Consider the following 15,218-nt stretch of genomic DNA (forward strand, 5'->3'; position numbering starts at 1 on the left):
TGCCTCAGATTGCTGAAAACCATATTGGATGAGAGCATTGGCAAATTTGGAGTACCAATTGCGGGAAGCCTGACGAAGACCATATAATGATTTCCGCAACTGACAAACCTGACCAGTATGAGGGGTGCGAAAACCAGGAGAAAGGGACATGTAAACTTCTTCATCCAAGTCCCCATGGAGAAATGCATTGTTGACATCAAGCTGATGAATCTCCCAGTTCTTAGCAACAGCAATGGTCAATAAACAACGTACCGTGACTAGTTTGGCGACCAGAGCAAAAGTCTCATGGAAATCAACACCTTCAATCTGAGTGAATCCTTTTGCCACCAGTCGAGCTTTATAACGTTCCACAGTACCATCTGCCCGCCTCTTAATCTTGAAAACCCATTTACAGCCAATGGGTTTCTTCCCAGGGGGAAGTGACTGGACAACCCAAGTACCGTTATCCTCAAGAGCTCGAATTTCTTCGGTCATTGCAAGGCGCCATCGTGGATCCTTAATTGCTTCTGAGTAAGTTCTTGGCTCCATGTCGGAATCAATTGCAGCAAGGAAAGATAATTGTGTGGCATCAATGTCAGAATATGTAATATAATGCTCGAGAGGATGAGACGTACCTGGTGAGCGCGATGGAATAGGTGATTTGATGGCGGGGGGTAATCAAAACAACGAGCTGTGTGAGAGACAAAATCTTTGAACCAACTCGGTTGACGAATATTTCGAGGGGCCTTAGAACGAGCAATGCTGTCTGCTGGAAGCTCTGAAGTAGAAATCGGGTCAAGTATTAAAACGGGTGGAGCTGGTGGAGCCGGAGAAAAATCAGCAGGCTCAACAGATGAGGACTGGGCTGGAGTAGGCCCAGTTTCCACTAGGTCAGGTAGAGAGGAAGAGGGAAAATGCGGATCGGAAGATTGAGCAGGATGAAGCGGAAACCCAAGTCCGCTTATGGCTTCAGCTGAACTAGGCTCAGCGGGCCTAGATGAGGTGCCCTGGGCTGGATGAGGCGGAAATCCAATTCCACGTACAGCTTCAGCCGAACTGGATTCCACAAGCATGGATGGTGTTCCCTGGGCCGGATTTGAACGGATCGGGCCAAAAAAACTCCCCCTGAACAGCTAGGCCCGTAGTATCTAAAAATCGGATGCCGGTGTTAACTGAATCAGTAGATTGCTCTCTACTGAACGGAAAATCAGCCTCACTGAAGCGAACATCTCAAGAAATAAAAAACTTCATGGTTCTCCATATCATAAACTCGCCAACCTTTCTTTCCAAAAGGATATCCAATGAAAATGCATCTCCTTGAACGTGGCCCAAATTTATCCTTAAATCGAGGATTATAATGTGCATAACAGAGGCATCCAAAAACACGAATATGCTGATAATCTGGCTTCTTACGAAAAAGTAGTTCATAGGGTGTCTTGCCTGATAGGACGCTTGAAGGTGTGAGGTTGATGAGATGTGCCGCAGCGGAAATGCACTCCCCCCAAAAATCAAGAGGAAGCGAGGCTTGAAATATCAGAGCCCGGGCTACATTGAGGATGTGACGGTGCTTACGTTCGACCCGCCCATTTTGTTGAGGCGTATCGATACATGAAGTCTGATGGATAATCCCAGTATCAGAAAAATATTCCCGAACAACCCTACTAGTGAATTCTAATCCATTGTCACTTCGCACCGTTTTCACTGTTCGGTCAAATTGATTCTTGACCAGCTTGCAGAAATTGATCAAGAAACCTTGGGCCTCTGACTTATCTTGAAGAAGATAAACCCACACACCACAACTAAAATCATCCACAATTGATAAGAAATAACGAGCACCAAAAATTGATGAAACCTTGTAGGGCCCCCATATGTCACAATGCACTAATTGAAATGGAAAAGAAGCTTTAGTTGAACTTATTGGGAAACTGGAGCGTGTCTGTTTTGCTCGGCAACATACGTCACAAAGTGCATTACTGTCTGACCGATGCATAAAAATGGAATTACTCTTGAACTTAACCCGACATGAAGGATGTCCCAACCGCTTATGCCAAATGTCTTCAATATATGCTTTCATTGCCCGTGCTCTTTGAAATGAAGAAGACACTTGTCGCAGAAGCCAGACCCCCTCGTGAAGTTCACCCACTCCAATCGTACTCCTCGAGGTGCGGTCCTGAATCAAACATAGACCAGAAATGTAGTGTACATTGCAATTAAGTTCTCGAAGTAATTGAGCCACGGATAATAAATTGCAATTAAAATATGGCACGTAGAGAACATTATGAAGGACGATATCATCTCCAAAAGAGACCTTCCCAATGAAAGTGGCCTTAGTTGTTCCATTCGGAACATGAATAATTGGACCATCATTAATTGGAATAATATCAAAAAGACTGTCCAAGTTACCGGTCATATGTCGCGAAGCTCCTGAATCAATGATCCAATCAAGTCATGAAGTAATAGGCATAAAATTCTCACCATTTAAACGATGAACCTCACCATCATCTCGTGAGACCATCGAGACAAGTTGCTGTAATTGGGCTTCAGAGAGATGTGCTAATTTGCTGAGGTTTACGGTTTGTTTGTCATGGGCCTAGGCCTGGCCCGCTATATGGCCTGCTGGACTCTGTGTAGAGGAATGCTGGGCCGACTGAGCCTGGCCCGCTATATGGCCTGCTGGACTCTGGGAAGAGGAATGCTGGGCCGATTGGGTCTGGCCCGCTATGTGGCTTGCTGGACTCTGGGAAGAGGGATGCTGGGCCGACTGAGTGGGCCTCCACTGCCCACGACTCAGTTGGGCCAGATGCGTCCGGATTGGGTTGCCCAAGTAATAATTTCCGGATTGTCCTGGGTTGACTGAACCGAACCCGACACCTGCATTTCCACGCTGCTGTGGAACAGAGAACGAAGAAGCCCCGAGCTTTCCTTCCTGCGATTGCACTGACGAGTTCCCCTTCGAACTCCGTTGTTGTTGATCGGTGGCCAGACTTCCATGGAGTTGGTAGCAGGCGGCTCGATGATGCCCGTTCCGTTCACAACGGTCACAGAAAAATCGACCCCGACTCTTGAAGTCTCCCCTGTTCGAACCAGTGAAATTAGGGTTCCGGCCCCCGAAATCATTCGCGATTTTGGCCGCGAAACCATCACTTCATCATGTGTGGCCGTGGAGTGGACTCGATTGACATTCAGAGGAGAGTCCATACTAAGGATTTGAGACCGGATTGTCGAAAATTTGGGATTCAGCCCGAGTCCATCCGAGGAGCAGAGGGGATATGCTGGAGGTATGATTGAACTAGAATTACTGCTTTTCGAGTTTTTCGACATTTCAATGATTCAGAGAAAAGAGGAATGACAGGTGACGCTCAGCTCAAAAGAAAACTGGCAGGGTAGTATGATAGATGACGCTCAGTTAGGTGGCTGGCAAGACTGAAGCTCGGTCAAGAAAATCAGGCCGGCAATGAGGAGAAAAGATGATGATTGCCCTCAAGATCGATGCTCTGATACCATGTAAAGAATTGAGATTGGGCAGAAAAGCTTGCGTTTGTTATTCAATCCTCTGGTATGTATACAACTCAGTCTTGATTAATAAAAGGAAAACTACGTCTATAGCTAAAATAGGTTATCCTAAGTATAGTATACATAGGTATGTACAAGAATAGAATAGGAAGAAAATCATTCCATAATAATTTCTCCATCTGGCACTGACCATCTATCTCAAACAGATGGCTCTCGAAGAGCTGTGAGCAGCTTGAGTTCCAACTCGGATTCCTCAAGTGTACAGAAATAGAAATCAACCATCTCTTCTGTCACTTCTCCCAAACTCGGAGGACTCCACTGCCAAAAATTCAGGCCAAAACACAGAACGCCTTTACTTCTTTTCACAGTCAAAGCACACTTTCCAGGAAAAAGCTAAGTTGTGAAGTGGGATAATGTTTCTACCTTTGGCGCGAAATCCTTGTCCACTGGCCATGCTCCAACTCCCTTCAGTTTTGCAAGTATTTTCATTAGAATGAAATAATAGACATGGATAGATCATAAATATATGGATATTATTGCATCCCTCAGAGAAGTCCTTAGAAACCTATTGAGAGGCAGAGCCAAGTGATATTCTACATTCACGAGCCAAACACCGGTCAGGGGTCTCAAACCTCCCTTCACGAATCTGAAGGGCATACACAATCGAAGACAATAATAATAATAGGATCAGCTGCAACAACACTTGAAGAGGACCGAGGGCACTGACTCACGGATCTTAAGGTAACTTACAAGCTCAGTGGAGAAGCTTCTCTCAGTTTCTTGAGGGTCGTTTTTTACCACACATTGTAAGAATCAGCAGCCTCACTTTCCTGAGCAGAGATGAAAGTTGAATAAAATTTAAGGAACAATATCAAGACATTATTTCCATGAACTGCCCTGCATCTTTACCCAGTGTCGTCTACATCTTTGCAACTTACAGAAAAAGAATCATGGCGAAAGGTTTTGATGTAGGGAAATTGATCAACTCACCACTGCATGGATGATCTCCTCAATGGTATCATGGCAAAAGCATTTATCGATCGCACCAATCCTAATAGAGCAGCAACATATGTACAAGCGCAGCATAATCAATACAGATAGTGCTAGCCAATGTACTTGTAATATATTAATCATTACAAAAATCTGATAATTACTTCCAAATAATACTCCTCTTGTCTGGATAAACAAAATCACAGTATTGTGCAAGAGCTTTCTCTATAATAGATGCATCATCTGTGACCAATTTACCAAGTCGTTCCTCCAACATTGGAAGTCTCTGTTGAAGGACATAAAGTCAATATTCGAAGACAAAGCAAAACAATCTAAAAGCATCGAAGTAAAGTCGCATGTTAGATTCAAGACATACTGCATTCAGTGCATAGTGTGTGGCCAAGCCACAGGCAATCATTTCCACACCATTAAGTTTATCGAGCTAAATATTCTCCTGCAATGGGAGGAGAAAAACATTTACCTGTCACTCCAATTATACTTACTAGCTCTCTTGCCTGTATTCAAGCTAGAAAAGAAAACAAAAACAGCACGATCTTGCACGTTTTTGAGGGTAGCAAATTTTTGGCTATGGGATAAGACAAAGGAAGGCAGAGCGAAAACAAAAGGACTCCCTATTTGAAAACACAATGGTCCATCCATTATCGACGAAAAGATGCCACAACAGACAAATCAAGGCCAAAGGAGAGCAGACAATAAAGGACTCCCTACTTGAAACACAAAAATCCTGCTGCTATTCAGGGAAAACTGACTGTACAGATGATATCAAGACCAGGGGATCAGAGCAGCCAGTAAGACTTGGGACTGCTGAAGAGAATAAGACCGCCAATGAAGGGCAGGCAGCCTTGGTTAAAGTAACTTTACACGGCAAAAAAATTGATGTGATGTACAAGAGAGATGCTTCACCTAAATATCCAGGTAAATGTGAAAGGTAGAACGAAGCTCCAGCATCAGGATGAAATCCTAATTGAACCTCAGGATGACCAAAAACCTGCAATTTCTCCATTACGTGAGATGGATCACCTGCTGTCCGGGAGAGAAGGGACTGATGCAACAACCGGAAATAAAGTACGAAATCAACATTATTCGACTTTCGATTAGAAAAATGCTCACTATTAGCCAGGTTAAAATCCAAATTTGTCCTATATTGGTGAATGTCAGTTCATATTACATTTTAACATGGGAGATTTTAAATCCTGACTTCACTTAAAACTGATTTACACTTCTACAATACCTCAAATTTCCGAACTTAAAATCACTTCATCTCTTCACAGCAATACTTACAGTCGATGCCACGGCATTGATATGCTAAAAGAATAATACTAATGACTCGCTACCTTATATAATTCTAATCCATAATAACTGTGGCACGATTTCTAATCTTGAATATTGAATTCTTTGTGATCACAACTAAGTGAAAGCCATCAGGTGACATTTGATTCTGAGAAAAATTAGAAACATACAGTTTTATCAGTCACTATACGAAACATTCCTGGAATCGCAATTCCAGCTCTACTTCCCATGGCGATACCATCCATGTTAGCCATCTGCAGAATAGTGGCTATACAATCATTAATAGCTTGATCAACAGAAAGAAAATTCTAGATTGTCCAAAAGTACCCAAATTAATATGTCATTAAGGGGGAAAAAAAAAATCTGTTTCCTAAGAACTGGCAGGGAGGAGGAGCAAAGTACTGAAACAGAGGACCTTGAGTCTAGGCAGCGGTTAGCTCCACTAGTCCAAAAGAAAAAAACTAATATCCTACAATTATTTTCATAAATTCTTTCCAATACTTTCGCAGAATTGGAGTTTACATCTATAAATTAGAGAAAATTCTGGAGCATAACAGGAAAAAGACATCGTACTACCCTAATACTGGTAATTTCAACAAGAAGGTCTGCCACAGTCCAGATGGTCAATGTCAGCACCTAATTTCGGTCCATCGGCTCCTAGGGGGGCAAAATTGTCAATTTTCTATTTATCACCTTTTTTAAAAAAAATTAAAATTAAAATTAAAATTAAATTAAATTAATAATAATAATAAATAAATAAATAAAGAAAAAAAAATCTCGGGCAAGGCCGGACAGCGTTGACCAGCTGCCCGTGACCCGCCGGCCCTAATTTAAAAAAAAAAAAAAAGAGATTCGGGTAGGTCGGGCAGGGGCCGGGCAGCCCTCGCCGGCTGCCCGCGATCCCCGGCCGGCCCAGAACCCCAATATCGCGATTTCCGCGATTTTCGGCCAAATCGGCCGAAATCCTAACGAAAATGGGAAGGAATTGCAATTAATTAAAGGGAACGGCAATTCGGTTAAGGGGGAACACGACCTAGTGAAAACAAACGGAAAATTGGCTCTCGATTTGGCGAATTTGGAAGTCGAAGAACTCGGAACTCTCGTCGGAAAACCGTGGCTTTTCCCCCCGATTCCGACTGATTAAGCGCCGGTGAGGTCTCGATCGACCACGGCGGAGTGCCGGCGGTGTCCAGAGCTATCTCCCGCGTCCATTCTGACCTTCATCGCGGCGTCCAGGGGCGAGAACCGCCGCCCAAAAGCCGTCACCGCCGCTGTCCCTCGATCCCGATCGCCTTTGGTTAACGGGCCTCAGCCCAGTTCAATTTCTTTTGCAGGCCCAGCCCAAGCCCAGAAATTCGGCCCAACACTCCAGTCCGGTCCAGCAGCTCTTCCGAGCGGTTCTTCCTTCGGACGGGCAGTCCAAACCGATCCGATCCGACCCGATTGTCCGGCGATTTTTTTTCTTTACAGAGAAGCCCCTCAACTTTCCGAACTAGGTAAATTCTCTACTTAGTGGCATGATTAGGGTTCCTTTCCTGAATATTATTGCTTGCTTGATGGATATAATGTGAAATGAGTGTTCTTGGGTCGTGTGGGTGATCGGATTTGTCCCGAACTCGATTTTACGAACTTTCCATTTTGTCACATTTCAGCCCAGAGGACTCATTTTATTTTTTTTAGATCTGCCCCGAACTCTAAAATTTATTTTCAACCAAGTCCCGGTCATTTTACTATTTTTCAATCAGTCCTTGGATTTTTCAGAATTTCTCAAGCACCCCAAAGGACTTTCCAAGTTGTTTCAGTTTAGTCCCTGGGCCATTTTTCACCCTTTTCAGATCTGCCCCGAATTTCAAAATTTCTTTTCAATAAAGTCCCAGTCATTTTACTATTTTCCAATCAGCCCTGGAATTCCCAGAATTTTTCAAGAACCCCTAGGAACTTTTCGAGTTGTTTCAGTTTAGTCCTGGGACCATTTCTTTGTTTTCAGATCAGTCCCGATTTTCAATTTCATTTCAAATAAGTCCTAGGACATTTTCAGTAATTTTTTTACACAGTCCCCATTTCTTAGAATTTTCAAATCAGTCCCCAATTTTTTAGGATTTTCAAATCAGTCCGCAATTTTTTCAGAATTTTCAAATCAGTCCCTGCTCTTTTAAAATCGTTCAATTCAGTCCCCTGGACATTTTCTAAAAATATCTTACCCTTTCCTACTTGGATCATCCACCGACAATGTATGTGCTCCATTTAAATATTTTATTTTTGTGCAATGTGACCATGTCAGAAATTAGAGTTTATCGGGCGGTCAATTAATGGCTACCTCGACGGCTCGAAATCCGTAGACTAAAGCATTCGGCAAATTTCTAATTAACCCAAAAATTCTACATATGGGATAATCGGGACGTTAAATTTGGCTAAATTAAATCACTTAACCCTTTTAAATGAATTGCACGAACCGATTTAATAACCTGTAATCGCATCGACAGTTCAAGAACTGTTAGTCATGCCCTTTTCAAAATTCACAATTTCAAAAGCACCGAGATACGTACAACGTAATCTTGATTTTCATGCACATACATATTTACCGATTCAAGGGCATGATTACCGGTTCTTATCCTGCCGTCACTCTAGTGTAGGTTTGTGTTTAGAACGGGTTAAAACATGGGAAAACGGATTAATTTCAAATTCGGCTTAAATCAAACATGGGCAACAGTCAAATAGAGGGTTATATCTTTTGGGTTTTAGGTGAAAATACTCTTAATTTGTAAAAGCCGTATTGACACGATACAGAATAATCTAAAAATAACCCACACATTCAGGACTTGATTACAGACCTCATGTCTGTCGGGTCTGTTTAAATAATGCCGAATGCTACATGCCCTATCTATCACTCCTTTGTTTGTTTTAAGGTAGGATTTGTATGCCAATATACTCCGGTTAATAATCAGTTAATTCATGTAAATTCGGCGATAACAAAACCCCATTGTTTGTTTATTTGAGCTTGCTTATTACATCTTTTGCACTTGTTTGTTATGCGGATCGAGCCTGATTCCTTAGGACTCGATTCACACTGGGTCCAACGCCCAGAACCGTCGATCACGAGGTCCAGGGCCCCCATACACTGAGTGCGCATTTAATTTAATTTTCGGTCTTTTCCAAAATATACGGTGAGCATGAGTGAAATCATGGCCGAATGCGAACCGACCGGGATTTAGTTATTGTAGCTTGTCTTTTATTTATTTGAGAGAACAATGTAAGGATTTTATGATGCATATTTATTCATGTAATAATCCCGGTCGGAGAGTGAACGGTTCAAGTGTCTATTCGAATTTACGGTGTCAAAACGGGCTAGTCGAGTGCAACCTTAAATCATGCGGTAAATAAATAAAATGGCAAGCCTAGCAAGCTAGAGTACCGAAAGGGCGTGTGAGATATAGGCCCTCACGTAATAGAACCCCCGAGTTCCGAATTTCCGGTTCCGTACAGACCATTGCCTTAATATACTAGGCGTATCCCATACCCCTAGACCCGGGCGACTCACCGGCCCTTGACCTTCGGGTCGTAAACAGGTAGTGGCGACTCCTTCTCACGTGCGTCCGTCGAGCGTCCCCGGGAAGGTGGACACTCCCAAGCCGCGTTGCATTTAGGCGCGCGCATGCGTGCCTCGACGAGACGAAATTCGGGTGCGCACAGTCAATTACCATGAACCACCCCTTCTTTTCATGCGCTTAAAACTTAATATCATTCAGTAACCCCAGTTTGACACATCACCGACTCCATGTAATAAATCATTTCAAGAAGTTCTAGCAAGGAAACAGCATATACCCCTCCTAGCCGTACATTTGAGAAACACAAAAGTTGGGCTACGAGACGGAAGACTAATAGAACCTCACAAGCCCCAAACTACAATCTATCACATGAACGTTCAGTTTTAGAATCCACGACATCATGTATCTCCAAAACCTCAAAAATAAATAAATAAAAATAAATACATGTGGCTTCAAATAGGTCCCTTGAAGGTAGACATACTTATACAATGTCTCAAAAAAACTTCTTGCCTGCTTCAATATCTCCTGCATGCCGATATACTAATATAGTATTCGCAATCACATTTTAAGAATGAGCACCGGGTAGAATATCAAGCAGAAAACATCAAGTACAACTTGAGAGCATTTCAATGTAAAATAACAATATACAATTTTTTTTTTGATAGATAATAAGAATTCATTTATGAGTGAAGAACAAAGTACACTGGTAGACGAACCGGAAAAGGATTGTTTAGAATACATAAGTTTTGAAGTAAGTCTTCATTCAACATGCATGGAGACAGAGTAATCATTGAAGAGGTTTAAGATGGCTTACCTTCATTGAGCAAATGATAGAGAGCTACTGCATCTCCGCCAGAACAGAAAGTTCTGTCACTACCCTTCAAAACAGGCAAACTAGAAACTCCTAAACAAGTAAAAGAACAGAAAATTCGAAGAAATGAGATGCACATTTAGTGCCCATCATTGAGCATTAACATGAGCAAATACCTTCATTAACACAAATCCAATATTGGGGCTTTCTTTCCATGTTTCATACAGCCTTTTCAACCTAGCGAGCAGTACGAAGATGCCCATCATCAGAACATGAACGAGTTTGGTACAACTGAGAAAAGACTGAGAGATAGAGAGAGAACAGATCAAAGTAACTGAATGATCGAAGCTAAAGCACAAAGCCATGGAAGTAGTCAGAGCATTCAGAGCAAATGCTCTATTGAGAATTGCTGTTCTGTTGAGCTAGACTTCCACCGACAAATACCCAACGCCAAAACGAAACAGAAAAGGTGAGGGCGGCCTTCTCTTCTCAGCAAGATGACAAACTGAGATTGTACAGAGAGAGGGAGTAACCTGGTCTTCAGGATGGTCATAATGAGCATTATGTGGCTGAGCAGAGACACCTCTCTGGTGAGCAAGAAAGCCCAACCTAGGAGCAGAACGTCTCTCTGTAATCAAAACCTTCAATCTCTCATCTCTCTCGCTCTCCTTATCTCTCTCACTCTTTCTCCCTACCTCTCTCCTTTGCTATCTCTGCTGAGGTAGTAACACCTTTTTAGTGGGCATTCTACTTCTCTACTCAGTAATGTCATGATCAGAGGTTATTGAGTAATATGAACTGATGTAGTATAAATTGAAGGCAAGGGGAAAATAAACGAGAGAATCTTAAGGATTTTTTTGCTTGAAGAAACTCAAAATAAGATGATGATGATGATGATATTAATCAAGAAGCGTGAGTGCGAAAATTCAACTTATTCCAAGGATTGAAAACAACATGTTTCGCTGTGCATCCACCAAGAAGGAACCACACAAGAGAAGTGGATGGAAATGGCGGAGGGTCCAGCTTCTTATCTAAGCAGAAGTTCAAAGTAGCGTCGAGATGAGATCATTCAATTTCAAGTAATTTATTATTATTCACATTCTTAATTAGCAGGTTATTAGCTTACCAAACTTACTAAGTCGTAGCGCTACTTCTTATTGTTTGATGCAAGTAGAGCTTCCATCTTATGAATTCTACTGATAAAATCCGGGCGTTTGGTTTCAGAGTTAAAGTGACTTTGATTTTGATTTTGATTGTGGAAAAGGACAAATGAGATGGTATTATAAATTTGACTTGGGAAACGTGTGTTTTTGTTGTGTAGTGGGTAGAGTTAAAATCAAAATCATAATTCTAAAATCAGACTATGAAAACAAACAGGCCTATGGAGATTGAGGAGGTACTCGAACCTTAACCAGGCAAAGCCTCCATCTATGAATTCTGCTGATCCTAATATTGTGAAGTTTGCGCTATTCCTGCACTATTAACCTCTAGCGGTAAGATTGATCTCAATTTATATTCCACCAGTCTAGCGGCCATTCAGACCCCTTTTTCTATTCCACAAGGTCCAGCGGCCGTTCGAGCCCTTTTTTTCTATTTCGCCGGGGTTCAGCGGCCGTTCAAGCCTCTTTTTTCTATTCCACCGTGTCCAACAGCCGTTCGGACCCCTTTTTCTACTCCGCCGGTCCAGCGGTCCCAAGGCTATAATCGAACAATATCAGTAGACACAAGCACAATCCCGATAATATTATAATGGTATCACATTATCATCACATATCTCATACACAATTAACATACACAATCACACTGCATATCTCAAGTCAAAATGAAACATAAAAACGCAATACCTCTCAAATCATTTCACACAACATAGCAAGACCGATTCCTTAATCTAACTATCACAATATTCTTATTAAATAATTTATATAACTATAATAAATCATTTTACAAGGAAATAGAGTACTCACAAACAATTACCAAAATGACAACTCCACGAATCGAGCCCTCTGGGTGCTTGCTTTCGGTCTCATCAACTCCTATAAATCATATACATAACAAGAAAACAAATTATAAAGCATACTTATGCTGTTTATATATTCCTTATAACAAAACATGTCCCATTTGGTCCCGAAAGAAGGAACTTATTCATACTTAATTGCCCTTGAGAATCTCGAGAATTAACCAACTTCAACCGTTTATCATAAGCAATGAATAAGGTATTCCAATCAAAGATTACTTAGGGCAGCAATTAGCTTTCCTTCAACAAATAACCAACCTTATTCCAGAATCCATTCTTTTAAAATTTATAAATTTACCAGAACTAAAATAGTAACTAAGACTTCTTAACACACATTTGACTCAACTAGCAAGATTTAACCAATCAAATAATGTAAAATATTAGGCTGAATATCATTCATAAAAGGTTCCATGGTGAATCAATTACCTAGAGGTTGAGACCTTAATCAAATAAGAATCCAATTACTTGACCCTAACTATTGAACCAACAGAACAACCCTTAGACAAACTGAATTAACCAAGAATAAGCATAAATTTAGAGGTAACTCCAATGAATAAGCATGCCAAAACCATAGATAACCAATTCACAAGAATACCGCACTTAAACTACGAACCTGCCAAGACTTAGGTTGAGCTGAATTGGAAAGAAAATGGGCTTAGTCAGTAGCCAACTTAGAGAATAGTAATGTTTAGGAGATGGAAAACCAACTTACTTCATCTTAGTCTCAAAAGAAAACGATTATTTAGACTCAATTGCCCTTACAAATTATGGGTACTCAAACACGCAATGTACTAATGATATCCAATAAGAAAACTAAATCCAGTTGAAAACAATTCTTAGACAACCAGTAAGTTTCTCCTATTAATGGTGTGCATATCATTAAATAATAAACAACCAACTCCTTTAACCATTACTTACACAAACTCCCATTTCACCATTTATGCCACCTATGAGAGAAATTCCAATTCAGCTACTAACAGAGCATTTCAACAACAACAGAAAGAAATAATTTTAGCTGTGACGCTATAAAATCAGCCTCCATGTTCATGGCTTCCACTCAAGAACCTTAGTTAATTATTACCCCGGGCTTGTCAACCTAATCATTTATTCAATCATGATTCCAATTCATCAAACGATATATATATATATATATATAAGAAAAATGAGTCTTAACCATATGCAAAATCAATGTTATCCATGAAAACATACACTGACTTAATAGAATGTACTAACTCTTCCTATTTGGTGATTTAACTAGCTTATATTTCCTAGTTCACAAAAGGAAAATGGAACCGGCTAGAAGAAACCTCAAAAGAAAATGAGTTCAGCTATACGTACCCAAAACATCAATAATCTAAAGAGTCTAAGCTTACCCACTTCCTTCACCATCAATCTAGCTAACCCAAACTTCTAATTTCACAAGAATAGCCACAATTTTTAATAAGCTTGAATAAAATTAGTTACATAACCTAACTAAACTTGAAAGACTTTCCCACTGGAATTACCTGTAGCCCCACGCTCACTCTCCGTGTTTGCTCGTTCCTCCTGATTCCTCTCCGCTCTCCCTTTCTCTGAACCCCCTCCGTTGAGCTCAATCCCAAGCTCCCTGCCACTCGCTCGCTCGCTCCCTTATCCTTGAGCTCCACCTCGAGCTTAGTCGCTCACCCTCTCTTCCTCCTCCTTCCCTCCCTCCCCCCCTCTCTCTCTGTTTTCTTTCTTGCTTTGTTCCCCTTCGGTTCCCTCAGTCAACCGAGCAAAGGAAAAAAAAGAAAAATAAATAAATGAAATGAATGATAAGGCGGTGGAAGATGATGGGAGGAATTTGGGGCCATGTGGTGCCCCATGCCTCCATTCTTTTATTTTCCTCATTCACAATATATATATATATATATATATATATATATAAGCATGTAAGTATATGTATGCATGTTCGAAAAAAAAATGTCGGGTCTCACACTACCCTTTTATGTTAAATTGGCCAACTTGTAAAGTTGATTAGCCCTTTTTAATGATGGAAAAGACAAGTAAATTAATGATATGTTGTCAAATAATGAAGTATAAGAGGAGTAGAGAGGTAGAGACTATCTACATCTCTCCTCTCTTCTTCTTGGATTTCAAAGGGAAGAAAGGGAGAAGAAGAGCTGCAAAAATAGAGCAAGAACAAGGAAGAAGAAGCCATATTCACGTCAAGAAAGGAAGAAAGATCAAGAAGGAGATCGAGAAACTAATAACACTCAAACCTCTCCTTTTACTTCTTTATCTTTTCCTCTTGTTCAATCATGATGTTTGCATACGAGATGATGTATTTTGTGAACATGAACTGAGCTTTTACTATAGGGAATTGATGGAACGTGATGTTTGTTTAACTACATGACTCTCTTCTAAGTGGTTATCGAATGAATACAAGTACTTATTTCATTCCGTTCTTCATGCTTTGTGGTTGTTTGGCTATCAATTACATCGATCAAATAATCTTTGCAAACTTGACGGAGTAAGCTACAATTTAGATAGGGAATGTAATAGCCTTTGTTCAATCTTAAATAGTTGTTAGTCGGGTTGTTTTGCGAGTATCGATAGAAATATACGCGCTCGCCTTAGGTACCCTTGATAGGGATTGGTGCTTAATACAACCATTTATATCTATTTATATCGTGATTCCCATAGAAATATAGGGAACTTGTGAGAATAGATCAATCTTCTAGGCAACCAGAAAGATACGTAAGAGTGGACATCGAATCTTGGGGTAGTGCTTGTTATCTTTTGAGAACAACAAGGAAGAGTATGAGTGTAGTTTGAACTTTAATTATAATATTAATATAAAAAATCAAATCCTCTTTTTTAATGAAAGCATTGAGGACATCTAGACCCTAGGCTTCATCATCATTGATTTTTGACATTTGAACTAGATAGTATCTTGTTAGTTAGATCGTTATCTTGAATTGTACATCTCATACAATCAATTGGCTTGACTATTATCGAGGTGTGATAATTTTAGTGATTAGCAAAATTTTTAGATCAATTCCTCGTGGAGTCGATACTCTATTCACTTCTATAT

General features: G+C 40.7%; 1 protein-coding gene and 2 long non-coding RNA genes across 4 annotated transcripts; 1 reads left to right on the forward strand and 2 right to left on the reverse strand.

Moving 5' to 3' along the window:
• Positions 1–3,354: 3,354 nt before the first annotated feature.
• Positions 3,355–4,380, forward strand: LOC116189135. The gene is made up of 2 exons (XR_004152332.1): positions 3,355–3,535; positions 3,699–4,380. It is a non-coding gene; the product is annotated as an uncharacterized LOC116189135 (long non-coding RNA).
• LOC116189133 (3-hydroxyisobutyryl-CoA hydrolase-like protein 2, mitochondrial) lies at positions 3,669–5,069 on the reverse strand. 2 transcript variants are annotated; one of them, XR_004152330.1, is made up of 6 exons: positions 4,859–5,069; positions 4,647–4,768; positions 4,483–4,543; positions 4,243–4,322; positions 3,916–4,138; positions 3,669–3,810 (listed from the first exon to the last, which is right to left on the reverse strand). XR_004152330.1 is itself a non-coding variant. In XM_031518664.1 (4 exons), exons 1-4 carry the CDS (start codon positions 4,898–4,900, stop codon positions 4,287–4,289), a joined length of 261 nt encoding a protein of 86 aa, XP_031374524.1. In that variant the 5' UTR covers positions 4,901–5,069; the 3' UTR covers positions 4,187–4,286. The 2 variants fall into 2 exon arrangements, 1 of the variants encoding a protein (XP_031374524.1); XM_031518664.1 differs by lacking the exons at positions 3,669–3,810; positions 3,916–4,138 and having other exon boundaries at positions 4,187–4,322.
• A 6,798-nt stretch (positions 5,070–11,867) lies between these two features.
• LOC116189134 lies at positions 11,868–13,980 on the reverse strand. The gene is made up of 2 exons (XR_004152331.1): positions 13,669–13,980; positions 11,868–12,182 (listed from the first exon to the last, which is right to left on the reverse strand). It is a non-coding gene; the product is annotated as an uncharacterized LOC116189134 (long non-coding RNA).
• Between the last annotated feature and the right edge of the window lie 1,238 nt (positions 13,981–15,218).

The sequence above is a fragment of the Punica granatum genome, chromosome 8 (genome assembly GCF_007655135.1).
Source record: "Punica granatum isolate Tunisia-2019 chromosome 8, ASM765513v2, whole genome shotgun sequence".
Lineage (NCBI taxonomy): Eukaryota > Viridiplantae > Streptophyta > Magnoliopsida > Myrtales > Lythraceae > Punica > Punica granatum.